Raw genomic sequence first — 14,299 nt, 5'->3', positions numbered from 1 at the left:
GGGGTTACTATTGTGATGAATTTGTTAATATGGTTAGAGGTGAGTTTAGCTCTAATATGTAGTTTTGAATATGTGCCAAAATGTGAGTTTTTAGGTAAGAGTTTTTGGTAATTTTTTTTTTATATGTTTGTCACAGTCTTTAATTCAGTATGAGTACCAGTTCCTTGATGTAAAAATATTGCATAAAAGAATAAGTTGTTTTAAGGATGACAAAAAAATCTGTCACATAATTTCAGCGAATATATATTTAAAAAACAAAAACTTCTGAACCCCATAATTCATACTTATAGATTTACTGAGCTCATAACTTAATTATTTTGCTTGCTCGCTATTCCTGAAATTGTGAAATTGCTAAGTAATTATTGAGTAATATTACAGCATTCAGCATGAAGAACAAATCAGAAATTAGGTGAAATCACTCATTATTGCTTAGTAATGGTATTTATCTAAGACTAAAATTGTTTGAGTGTAAATGTTTAGAAAAGAATGACCAGATAACAGTATTTAACAAAGACTAAAACAGACTGAGTGTAAATGTTTGGATAAGAATGGCCAGATAATGCTATTTATCTAAGACTAAAACAGATTGAGTGTAAATGTTTGGATAAGAATGACCAGATAATGCTTTTATCTAAGACTAAAACAGATTGAGTGTAAATGTTTGGATAAGAATGACCAGATTAATGCTTTTATCTAAGACTAAAACAGATTGAGTGTAAATGTTTGGATAAGAATGACCTGATTAGTCAAATGAATTGTAATTTTGATGGTACATAAAGTCTAGAAAATATTTATGTCTGGAATTTTCTGGTGAACAAGAGAAGGTATTTGCATTAACTAAAATTGTTTCTGCACTGTGTGAAAACTTTTATTTATTGTAATAAAGATTTTGTCCATGCATTGTATGAATTGTTTTTAGATCCTCCTGGTTTTGTGGATGTTTCAACATCAATATCAACACCACAGTTGTTTATAAATCATGAAAGAATTATCAGGTAAGTGTTGAAACCATGTATTGTAATTTACATCTAAGAAATTTATAAATTTTTCAATTTCTGTCAAGTGTGTGAAGAAGGTATCAAGTGTTTAAATAAACTGAATTGAAATATAATTTGATCTCAACAGAATTACTTGTGTATTGTTATTACGAGAACTATTAAAATTATGGTATAAGTTATGAAATGGTCATGTAAATTATTGTGTTATCAACATATTCCTAGCAGTCGCTCCTTTATCTTTAACATTATGAATTCTCCACTGATTAATGAGAAGGGGTGGCTTGAGATTAAAGTTTCAAAATACAAATAAAAAATACGGTTTGGAAGATTAGCAGAGAGATAATAACCTGCAGTGTTAAATTTAATTTTTCACTGTGGAAAACACATATGTTCCATCTAACACTAAAGACATGAAACGTATATCTAATTTTAGCCTTAAATTATTGTAATTACAAATATTGTTAAAATAGAGGGTGTTGGGAATGGCTGACAGAAACTTTTGTTTTTCCTTTAGTGAAGTTTTATTCTTGGAAGATTCAGCAGAAACCAAAGTTTTAAGTCATCTATTATAATAATACTCAGGTTTTGTTCTGAAAATAGACGTGCACCTTACTATCTAAACGTGCATGCGCGCACACTTCATTTCAATGGCCATAAAAAAAAAAAGGTGGATATAAATATACTCCAGTAGACATTTTGTACAACATATTAAAAGCTTGTCAAAGTTTTTAACAAGTTCTAACATTAGGTCATAGAATAACATTATAAGTTTATTTACTGATGGTATTAAGTACAGTAAAGTTTAGCCCTAATTAAACTAAAGCAAAAAACATACACATGTTGCAGTGTTATTTTATCTCTGTATCGAATACCATACTTAATAAAGGCTTAACTAATGTTAGGCCTAAGACAAATAGACTTGTAGATTTCAGTGTCTGTGATTAAAATTCTTTTGTACTATTTTAGAAATCCTGTAGTTAAAAAAAAGTACTGTTGCAATAGAGATACTAATTTGACCACAAATGTTTTGCAAGTCTCTGTTAGTTGTAATTAATTAAGGTTTTGTTTTTTGGTGTGGATTGGCCCTGTGGTAGAGATTTGATAATCTGGGTTCAAATCTTTCCAATATCACAAAGTACTCCCTGCACTTCAAGTAGTGGGTGCATTATAAGAATAACAATCAATCCATTAGCATAGGTTGTTGGATGAGAGGGTGCTGCTGACCAACTAAATCATACAAACATCAACGAATAAAAACACCAATAAATCATACAAACATCAACGAATAAAAACACCAATAAATCATACAAACATCAACAAATAAAAACACCAATAAATCATACAAACATCAACGAATAAAAACACCAATAAATCATACAAACATCAACGAATAAAAACACCAATAAATCATACAAACATCAACGAATAAAAACACCACTAAATCATACAAACATCAACAAATAAAAACACCACTAAATCATACAAACATCAACGAATAAAAACACCACTAAATCATACAGACATCAACGAATAAAAACACCAATAAATCATACAGGCAATCAACAAATAAAAACACCAATAAATCATACAGGCAATCAACAAATAAAAACACCAATAAATCATACAAACATCAACGAATAAAAACAATCACTAACTCATGCAGACATCAACAAATAAAAACACCACTAATTCATGCAGACATAACTAAATAAAAACATCACTAATTCATGTAAGCATCACCAAATAAAAACACCACTAATTCATGCAGGCATAACTAAATATAAACATCACTAACTCATGCAAACATCACCGAATATAGCACCACTAATTCATTTTTGTGTGTAAAGGTAATTAACCTAAAAGTCAAATAAACATTTTTTATTCATTCTTTAACTTTTGTTTTTGCAAAATAAATAAGACCACATGAGAATAGTGACAAAATTATTTCTCTACATGTACACCACAAACCGAAGTGTGTAGGTACGTATGTTTCGATATAAAGAAATATCCGATACTTGATATTTTGGAAGTTTTTTTTCTTAACAAAATTATTTTTTACTGGAAACGAAAAAAAATTAGTAGAACAATGTTTGTTAACAATCCTTCAGAGTTTCAAGTGTTTATGCTTGAAGATACCGTGAAATATATAAAGTAAAGTTATGAATTGCAATATAGACCATCCACTTCTTCCATTTTGTTCCCCAGTGGCTCAGGAGTAAGTCTGAAGTCTTGTGCTAAAATCGGGTTATGATACCTGTGATGAGCACAGCACAGATAGCCCATTCTGTAGCTTTGTACTTAACTATAAACAAATCTTCCATTTTGAACCATACAGCTGGTAGAAAGGTACCTTTGCTATGTGCTGCATTAAATATGACTTTCATTTGATGTCAACTGTCTATGTATTTTGTTACTGACTTTCTTGTTCACATAAGCTGTCACTTGGTGGTAAAATTCAAATTGCTGCCAAACTCGATCCATTCATCTAGTTATTTATCCATTTAAGCTCAATATTTGTGGGTCCACATTAGTTCCTCTACCAAATATCATCAAAATTAATTCAGCCAGTTCCTCATAACTACTTGTGACACAAGACAGAGAAGTGGACACCACCATCATGGCACATTACTAGATCAAGTTCTACCAGTAGGAATGGGGGAAAAAACGAACAATAAGTGTTCTGCATATCTGTCTTATAAATTAAACATAACTCGCTACCTTTTTTTATTTTATTTTTTTAGAGATGCTGAATCTCCAGAAACAATAATCTCTTCTTCATCACCCGAATGTGAAATGGTTGACCCTCCAGAAATATTTCCAGGATTGCTTTTGATCAGTGGTGATGAGTGTTCCCAAAGAGAGAGGTTAACTTGTTCCCCTGTAGCTCCCATTGTAGCACCTATTCCAGTGAGAGGTATGTTTTATGGGATAATACATATAAATGAGTATACTGTATGAAATATAATACAGTAACTATTAATGTAATTTTCACATGAAATACTGTATTATATTGTAGTGAAATTTATTTTTGCATTCTTCCCAATGTTTATAGATAAGAAAAGCTCCATTTTTTGCGATTAAGCTTTTAGTAGCCCATACTCTGAGGATGCAAAATATGTAGTACTAAAGCAAATGTTTCTTAGAGTTTGTGGTTTTTATTGCTATGATTATGCTCTCTGTGTATGTTGATTAAGTGCTGAATAATTACAGAATAAAATATTCTATTTTGTCATTTAACAGCTTTAATGAATACAACTGATGAATCACCATCCTCAGCATCAGATAATGATGAAGAAAAGGTAAGTTTTTTATTATGTGTTTGTTTCATCTTTATTATTTTTCTTCTTAAGTTGTAAGAGGAAGAGGAGAATTAACAAGTACTGGTGATGGTCAATCTTATAAGGACAATTAGATAAAGTCTACTTTCCCAACCACACCCATCTACTTCATTTCATACGGGATGACTGGCTCAGTTCTTGCTTGATTATTAATTTTATGAAGTTGTTCAGAATACACTGAACCAAAATGTCCTATTTGAGTTCATCCTTGTAAGAACTGTAGCATTTTATTTTTTTTAAATCAATCACAGTGCACAGAATTTCAAATAAAGAATATAGAAACGTAGATATGGGAAACAAAGGTGTTTTAGAGATTTCCTATTATATTAAAAAGTAATTAATAAAGTTCAGATTTTTAGTGTATATTTTTAAGACAACCAGAAATAAGTAATTTCCTGTAATATAGCAGAAATTATAATTAGTTTGGTCTGTGAAAGCATTTTAATGAATAGTATTTTAAATATTAATAATATTATTTAAAAACTATTTGAGTGTTATTCGGTTTTGGATAAATTTTATACTGATGTATTTAAAGAGTGACAGTGAAGAATACGTGGAAAACTTCTTTTCAGAATAAAGAAAATGTGATAAAAGCAAAGAATCGACATGAGATGTTTGTCAACAAGACTAAAAAGCTACGATTGGGCAAAAATCCTGTTCCACTTAAAGACTCTGGCAATGTTGCAGTGACTTTGACCTTGTCTTCATCTGAATCCGATGACGTTCAAGGAGTTCTTAATGCACTGGCTGACTTGCTAAAGATACCTCGTCCAACTACTTTTGAAGTTGATTGTACTCCTACTTCTCCTGTGCAGAAGCTTGGGCTTTACAACAAAGGTATTAAAGAAAGTATATGTATGTGAGCATGTGTAAGAACAATGGAAATTGAAGAAAAGATAAAAACAGGGATTCTTAGGAGTGGACCGGAAAAAATAACCAGAAAAGTTAAATTGTGTTAAAAATATTATATATATTCAATCCTACAATTTGACATGTTATAATAACAAAAATATACAATATATAAAGTGATGTATTCATTATGACCTTGATTTTAATATTTTTTGCTGTTATGTACTCTGTTCATAGCCAAACACTCAACTATCAAGATTCATGAATCACTGTTAGATGTGAAACCCCGATTTTGTAGGCATTGTGACATTGCTGTAGTTGGTGCAGGCATTCAGAAGAAGGCTTCTGAACTTCCCTACATTTCCAAAGATGAATGGGTAAGATTTATTTAATGGAATATACGTTATTCCTGGCATGTTTTATCATAAAGGTAAATTGTTTTAGTAAAATACTTACTTTCTTAGTAGTTTGTGTGGCATTCTCAGGTTAAGAACTGGAGTAAACAATATCACATGGAACTGGATGACCTGCCTTTGTGTTCAGATTGGTGCTTGTTAACTACTTAAGCACAAGGGAAATACTTCACTAAATGAACTCAGGTCCTGATATGGTATTTTACAATCCAAGGTGATCTTTCTCATTATACCTTTTCAAGGGAAGATTCATTTACAGGGCCTGGTGGTTAGGGAGTTTGACTCACAATGTGCGTGTCTCATGATCAAAACCTGTCACCAACATGCTCAACCTTTTCAGCCAAGGGGGTGTTATAACATGATGGTCAATCTTACTATCAATTAATAAATAGTAGTAAAAGAGTTTGAAGTAAGTGATGTTGATTGCCTACCTTCAAAATTAGGTACAGCTGGTGCTGAGAACCCTCAAGTAGCTTTGTGCAAAACCTGACAAACAAATTAATCTGCAGCTCATGGTAACCTGTACAAATCTATGCACCATTCCTTCACATTGGTAACCTGTACAAATCTATGCACCATTCCTTCACCTTGGTAACCTGTACAAATCTATGCACCATTCCTTCACCTTGGTAACCTGTGCAAATCTATGCACCATTCCTTCACCTGTGTTACCTGTACAAATCTATGCACCATTCCTTCACCTTGGTAACCTGTACAAATCTATGCACCATTCCTTCACCTGGGTATGACACACAAATCATAAAAGAAAAATACAGAATTGTTACCAAATAAATTATTTATACTATGGAATGACACTGTGGCATGCAGCAATACTCAAGACAAGGTCTAAAATAGACATAGCTATTTACATCCTACTTATAAGGAAATTAACAAAGTGAAGAACACCAAAATAAAAAATTGTTGAAAAAATACTCCTGAATATACCTCCAAAAGGACATTTTTCTCTAGCTATAGAAGTGTAAAATCTAGCATTTTTCAACTTCTTGAAGCATTTCTTACAAATCCTGTGAGCTCCAAAATTATTATTTAATGGTTTAAGATCTCTGCATCTGTTGACTTGAATATAAATTTTTCTGTATCTCTCGTGATAGATAGAAAGATGTATTGAATTATAATACAATTTTTGATTAATTTGCTAGAATATAAAAACTAAAGTAACGTTACCCCTGGTTGATATATTTCAATTTCTTAAAATTATTGAAGAGTATCAAACTTGATATTTATTAAGTGCTGTAATAGTATGATTTTCTGGTGATTTCTGCACAAGTATCGAATAAATCCGCAGAGTTGACCAAGAAATATGTGGATATTTGAAAACCTGACTGAGTTTTCTAGTGTGTGACATGATGAGGCTGGACAAGTAATGAATATAAGAAGCAAAATTTTTATTACAACTAAATAAAATAAAAATGCAGCATATGAACAATAAGACTGTTGCTCGTACAAGATTGTGATTAGATCCACAGCTGTCTCTCTCTCTGAATAGATCCCTGTATAGCTAAACTCGGTAATCTCCGAAAAGTAATTGAACTTTTGGATATCCAGGTGTAACTGAACTAAAAAACAAAAGTACAAGTTAACAGGTAACCTTTGTTTCTTTGTTCAGTCAACAGCACACCTTATGAATCTTGTTCTTTCACATCATTTACTGGCTGTAATATATATACAGATGTCGTACATTTTACTAGTATTCCCTAGGGCAGTACTTCTTAAACTTTTTCAATGCCATTCACCCTTATGTCAGTATCACAAAGTATCATTCACTGGACTTCACTTCTTTATTATTTGTTTATGTTCCATTTTCCTTTCTCCATATATACAATTAAAGGTTAAGTGTCATGCACAGAAAGTAATGAATGACTATCAACATACACCAGTTAGCAAAATAATTTCTTATAATATAACAAAACAGAAAATAATGAATGACTATCAACATACACCAGTTAGCAAAATAATTTCTTATAATATAACAAAACAGAAAGTAATGAATGACTATCATTACACATTTTTAAACATGTTTGTAACACCAATGACTGGGGTGTTCCTGCATTCCTGTGACAAGCTTCTGGAATTGAGGCTCAGTTTCCTTCTCCAAAGCACAGAAGCAAAATTTTTTAAGGGTCACAAAATGATTTGTAATTTTTAATCTGAATCTATTAAAACAGTTATTTTCAACCCATACGAACCAAGCACAAATCCTGATACTTCATTCTACTTTAAATCATTCACACCTAAGATTCCATTGACTTTAAAAAAAAATTTCTTTTACCACTTGGTGAACCATTCACCAGTTTAAGAAGCTACTTATATAACTAAAAGCAAGTAGAAAGTCTATGATATGTCTGCATATTAAAGTAATAATAATAATAATACTCTAGTTTTTGAACTTGATATTTGCTCAGTTTTAGAGGTCTGATTTCTTTAGTGATCTTTTGTTTGTATTTTTATAATTTAGGAATATATAAAAAAACATTCTGTACGTGAGCAATGTTAATGGTAAAACCTAAGTTTTCAAAATATTAAATACAATGTGAAATAAATGCATAAAAGGCAAAATTTATATTATTTAATAATTTCTGTATAAGGTAAAGATCCTAACAGTCTTGATTGTAAAAATAAGGATATTTTAAAGATGATTTTGAATGATGTTTTTAAATATAAATTATAACATCTCTATAGGAAAACGATGAAGTTACTTTTTGCAGCACTGACTGCTATGTTCAATTTGCTCTGACGCACAAATCAGCATCATCTTCTGAACAAAAGGTATACATTGATTTATTATTCTTTTCCTCACTTTTACTTTTAAGAGTTTGAATTTTGAGTTTCTTTGGACTTTAACGAGCTCATTTGTGAAACATTGCAAGAAGTGGAGATTAAAATATTATAGTTTACATGTACAATATAGCTCAGATGAATTTACCTACAAACCTACAGTTGTAGTACGAATATCCTGTAATAATTTGTTATTTATACATCATTATAAAAGAAATTTGTTTGCTGTTGAATTTAGAGTGAAGAACTGTTTTATCATTTCTTACAGGAGACAACTGCTGTTGTTAGTCATCTTGGTAATGCTGCTCAATCAGAAAAATGTACCAGTGCTGTAGAAAACCAAGGAGCTATGTTCTTGGAAAACTGTTCAGGGTCGTGTACTGCGGAAGGTGTGGCCGAATCTGAAACTGAGAAACCTTGTAAGAACATTCTTCACGTGTCAGCTCAATCTTCTCCCACACTTGAAATAGAGAGAACAGAAGAACTAGATGTTATCCAAGATGATGAAAATGTTAGTGCTAAAACTGTAGAAGAAGAAGTAGTGCATGATCAGTTTATGTCTTTGGAGGAAAAGACAAAAACCAGTATCAGCTCTGATGTTTCCAGAGCCAAAAAGCACAGTATCCTAGACAAAAAGGAGGTTTGTATAGCAGTATTATGTACGTTTTATTGACAAGAGATTTTATTAAAAGTGGTGACCTCATAAGTGAAGAAGTCTAGTCATAGAAATAAAAATCTGTGAAGTAATATTTAAGGTGAATGCAGTGATATCATAAGCCAGGAAACATTTAGCACAATCTATTAAAGCTGGGCAAGTAAGTCAATTAATTGATATATTTGAGTATATGTGAGCATTGATTAATATCACAAAATAAACAAGTAATCAAAATTAGGGTTTCTAATTGTGCTAGAACGAGACCAGTGGCATTATCCATGATGTACCTCAGTGTTCAGTTCTCAACATGCAATAACCATTTTATTAATTGACCTTATTAGTGAACGGTAAATATTGGATAGCTTGTATGGGATAAAATGTTAATATAACAATTAACAAATAAATATATATGTATGTTTTCGTTTTGCAGGATTCTGAACCACTATCGAAAAAGTGGCACGGTTTGCGATGGAAGTTTTGGAAGGACAGTTGTTCATATAAAACATATAAAAATCTATCTGAAGAAGACCTTGGGCAGGTAAATTCTGTAGTAGTGGATAAAGTTGAAAAATAAAATAGCTAAATAAATTTTAAATTTATAACAAGTACACAATACACAATTGGTGGTATATATAAGTAATGGATGTTAGACAGTGTAAGGGTCGATTTTCAACAATTTAAAAATATATTTGTTTTACTTCTTTGTCAAAAATGAAATGCTGCTCATGAAATGAAGAACACAGTTTAGTCTAATGTAAATTAACCAAAAGGTTTTTTGTTGTGACTACAGAAGAGTATGGTATCATTGTGCTGTAGAACCTGGTTGGAAACTGGTTACTCCAATATAAGTTGTAAAATTATCAAGGACTGTCATCTGTGCTTCAGTTGGGGTCACTTAACTGGGAGTCCTGAACAGAGAGCTCAGTTTTTTGTTCTGTTGTTTTAAATCCTTCGTGCCTCTCAACAACTGACGTGTATGAAACATACAACTTGAACATTGTTTTTGAATTAAGTGTCAATTGACTACTTTTTTTGTTGTTTTTACACCTGTTTTCTTCTCAACAGTTAATGGTTACATAATTACAACTTGAACAATGTTTCTTAATTAAGTGTTAATCAACCAAAGTTTACTTGTTGTTTTTTTTCTGGTCAACTTTCAAAGTTTTGTCATGGAAAATAATCCTTAAGCCTCATCGGTAGATTATGTCAGAAAGTAGTAAGGTCTTTCTTTTGGTAATGAAATGTACATCATAACGGAGACTAATATAAGTTTACTGTGGAAGATATTAAAACTCAGAGTAAAACTCTATGTAACATTAGGTTTTTGAACACACTAAAATATGATTTAAGTTCCAGCAAATCAGCTTGAAATTGATGAAGTCATGAGGAAAGCATGAAAATTGGCATACACAGAGATTTTCTTGCAGAGCAAGACCCATCATAATTCTTTCCCCAAACAGCAACTATCTCAGATTTCATTATGGCCACCATAAAAAACCAACGTTACTCAACTGTGTATGCTTCAAATGCACATAGAAATGACATCTAAGTATTTAAAATTTGGCATACATTTCAATTTGATATGGAAATTTATGTAAAAGCAAGACCCATCATAGATCTTTTTTTCCAAGTAGCCACCATATTGAATTCTAACATGGCCATCATCAAAAATCAGCTTTGTGGAAATCTATGTTTTTAATGTCCATAGAAATGTAATCTTAATATCCAAAACTACATTTTACTGATCAGAGAGTTTGGATATATCACTTAATGTGGTGTATGAAGCTTTCTAGTTTCAATCTGGCTATTACTTAATGTTTAAAACACTTATAGAACAATTAGCATTGTGAATCTATCTGATAGATTGCATCACACAGCAGTATGATCTTAGTCATCTTTCCCGATCTTAGAAAAACATTTATATTTGAACCACATTTTAAGATAAGTTATTGTCTCTAAATTGGCATGCAATGTATAATCTAGCAAAATAAAAAGGTTGCCGTTGCTCTTCAAAACAGAAATCTGTGCATGGGTCTTTCATTGTGGCTTGTGAGGAGTTGAAAGAAGTGGCAGATCATGTCAGTTATTTGTGTGGAACATTGTTCTAATTGCTTATTCATGTAGGTCTTATGTTGTGACTGTCCTAGTTGCTAGACACATTACACATAATACACTACAGAAACAGGCATTGCATCCCTTTTGTCAAGTACTGTCTTCTTTGAATGGGTTGTTGAATTCCTCTATGTCTGATACAAGAGCTTCAATATCATTTGCGAAGACTTTTTGCACACTGTACATGTACTCATGATGGTATACATTATCATCTCATGTTTGCAACAAGCCAGATTCAGTGTTTGATTGATCTTGCTATTTCTTGTCCAGTGTCTTAGACATGCAGAATTCATAGTATTTTCTCACAGCCTCCACATCTCTTTTGACCACTTTATTTTCCTGTTTATGATTTTTGGTCCAGTGCTATGAGTGAAAAGACATGCATGGATATTTGAACGGTAAACTTTATCTTCTTGAATTCTTTTAACGTTTCAGTATAGTTCACTGGCAAAGACCATCATGTCCTTGATGTGTTCAGGAATCCAATAGGCATAGTTTTTATATCCATTGTGACCAAGCATGGAACAACTTGTCCTAAGAAATAATCATAGAATTGCTTTCTCAGTGGGATCTTACATATTCCATGACCATAAGCTCCAGGTCCAGGATTATGGACCACTACATAAATTATGAATACTTTTTCAGAGTGTTATTTAGTCCATGTTAGAAAGTCCAATAGTTCACTGTAGTCTGAGTCTGCATAAGCTCTGTAAGCATTTGACTGCAAGACATACAGTTGGACATATTTTCATCTGTCTTTTCTTGTCACGGTGCACGAGAAGTCCAAACAGTAACTTGTTTTTGGTATTCACTTTTCCTGGTAGTAGGTGTTATTTGCATTACCTTGTTATGTAAAGACATTCCGCTTGCTGTCATCTGTAAATTGAAAATCTACATTAGGCTAATACCACCACCACAAAGTTCTGACTAGTGTTTCCTCTAAGCTGTGCGGCCACACAACAACCAATCAAGTGCCACGCACTTCATTACCCTCAGTAATGGTCAGGAGTCTCAACACATTGACGGCCTTAATGACCATAATAGTCAATAGCCTAAAGCCCAAATAACCAACTGGTGGCATTGCAAAGCAGCCTAATGATCCAATAGGTCAATGGTCTAACCCCCCCCCCCCCCCCAAAAAAAACTAAATAAATAAATAAAACTGGTAGTGCACATGGATTAAAAAAGATTAGAGGGAACGTTGGTTCTGACTTGCATGCAATTACATCTATTAAATTCATTGTGGAAAGGAATATTGCAGAAACCATTCACTGGTGAATTATTGTTAACTAATGCCCTTTTAAGTGTACATAATTTAAAAGAATCAAAGTAATTTTATTATTTTGAATGTAGAAACAGTCACAAAAATGTGGTAACCAGATAGCAATGGTTAGCAGCAGATTGTAAATGAGATTTATATTTTAAATGTTAAAATCAAACTCGCTGGCCAAGAAAGTATGGCCTTAGACATTTTTATGGCTCGTGTATGTTAAAAGCATATAGTTATGGTGATATTTGATGGTGGCCACAATAACAGTCCATTACAGTAGCTGTTTGGGAAAAGGTCTGTGATGGGTCTTACTTTTATATGAACCTTCACATGTAATGTCATATCTACATGATATTTCTATGTTCATTTCAAGTGTAGTTGGATAATGTTATTTTCAGTGGTGGCTGTTTGGGAAAAGGTCTGTGATGGGTCTTACTTTTATATGAATTTCCTAATAATCTTTGCCAATTTTCATGCATTCCTTACCATTTGGGAAATTTTAACTGTCTTATCTGCTAGATTATTATTTTTAACCTTTAGTTTAGAAGGATGGTAATACATCAAATGTCCCTATTAATGTTGATGTTTAAATATATAAAAGCTCCTTCAGTTGTTTAAAATTATTCTGAACTGAAATTTGATGTGCAAAAGAATGAAATTTTAAAAAATTGGATATTGCTTTAATTGAAGGGAGAAACTAATAATTTAGAATGTTGTACAGATCTATCATTGATAAGCAGTATCATTATTTGACATGTATGTAGACATTTGACACTACATCTGTCTGTGTCAAGCCAAACGAGGGACTGAAAGATGAAAGAATGTGTGTTTTGTGTCATGAAGTAGGAGATGGAGACACGGAAGGCCCAGCCAGGTAAGAAATTTCAGCAAGATACTTGTATGCTTGTTGTGTAAGAACAGAATTCTGCTACTTCCAATTTTTTTTTTTTCTGTTTGTCCTACAATTCTGTAATGTGTAGGAGATCAAAAATACAGAAATATATATAAACCATTCTCAGATTTGTCTTTAAGTGCCTTCTGAAATTTGTTAGTATGTAAGTGCCTATTGGCTGTGAAACATCAGTCTACAGTTTTTTTATCCAATGAAAAACCACTGTGCTCACTCTGCTAAATATAGTGTATGTATTTTCATTTTAAAGATGTTTGTGCTTTATTTAAAGACAAAGTGCCCTAAATAATTATAGCCTTTAATTTATTGCCAAATCTAACTATTTTTTATTCATATAATCTTAAAAGGAACATGTTTTTATGTTTCTGTTACCTGTGATAAATAGTTTAAGTGAGAGAATAAGTGTTTTAATGTGTGTTATATTCAGCTTTTATGTCTTTGCAGATTACTGAATGCAGATGTTGAAAAGTGGGTTCACTTGAATTGTGCTCTTTGGTCCACAGAAGTGTATGAGACAGTGAATGGTGCTCTGATTAATGTAGAAACAGCCTTCAAACGAGCCATGGTGTCAGTTTGTGTACGATGCAAGATGGTTGGTGCTTCCTTACGCTGTTTCAAACCCAGGTGCACCAATGTTTACCACTTCCCATGTGCATTTCAGGAAAAATGTTCTTTTTACAAGGATAAGGCAAGTTCTTGATTACACCTAAAGCAGGATTAATTTATTATTGCACTTTTGACTCAAAGCATGAACTGTACTTGTCAAGGATTAGAACCCTCTTTCTAACAAAATATGATGCATTTTACATGACTGCCACCATGATTATGTTAAATAAAATCGGGTATATATATATATATTTAATATTGATTTAAAATACTGATGTATAACTCTATTTTGAGTATTTAAAATTGGATAAAGTTAAATTAGTAAAGCAAGTTAATCCTAAAACTATATAGT

General features: G+C 32.0%; 1 protein-coding gene across 2 annotated transcripts in view; it reads left to right on the top strand.

The window, feature by feature from the left end:
* The first annotated feature begins 6 nt into the window (after window positions 1-6).
* LOC106464090 (histone-lysine N-methyltransferase 2C-like) overlaps window positions 7-14,299 on the top strand; it is a 31,161-nt gene continuing 16,868 nt past the window's right edge. For both annotated transcript variants that reach the window (XM_013924201.2, XM_022391761.1), the window contains exons 1-11: window positions 7-39; window positions 920-995; window positions 3,740-3,912; window positions 4,239-4,297; window positions 4,909-5,173; window positions 5,423-5,562; window positions 8,299-8,385; window positions 8,663-9,034; window positions 9,480-9,587; window positions 13,196-13,305; window positions 13,786-14,029. In XM_013924201.2, the coding sequence (XP_013779655.2) occupies window positions 30-39; window positions 920-995; window positions 3,740-3,912; window positions 4,239-4,297; window positions 4,909-5,173; window positions 5,423-5,562; window positions 8,299-8,385; window positions 8,663-9,034; window positions 9,480-9,587; window positions 13,196-13,305; window positions 13,786-14,029 (1,644 nt within the window). In that variant the 5' untranslated portion in view covers window positions 7-29. The remainder of the gene's footprint in view (window positions 40-919; window positions 996-3,739; window positions 3,913-4,238; window positions 4,298-4,908; window positions 5,174-5,422; window positions 5,563-8,298; window positions 8,386-8,662; window positions 9,035-9,479; window positions 9,588-13,195; window positions 13,306-13,785; window positions 14,030-14,299) is intronic.

Source organism: Limulus polyphemus, unplaced genomic scaffold (genome assembly GCF_000517525.1).
Source record: "Limulus polyphemus unplaced genomic scaffold, Limulus_polyphemus-2.1.2 Scaffold1559, whole genome shotgun sequence".
In the NCBI taxonomy this organism is placed as follows: Eukaryota; Metazoa; Arthropoda; class Merostomata; order Xiphosura; family Limulidae; genus Limulus; species Limulus polyphemus.
The sequence above is the reverse complement of the archived record's forward strand: the minus strand, read 5'-3'. Positions and strand labels throughout refer to the sequence as shown.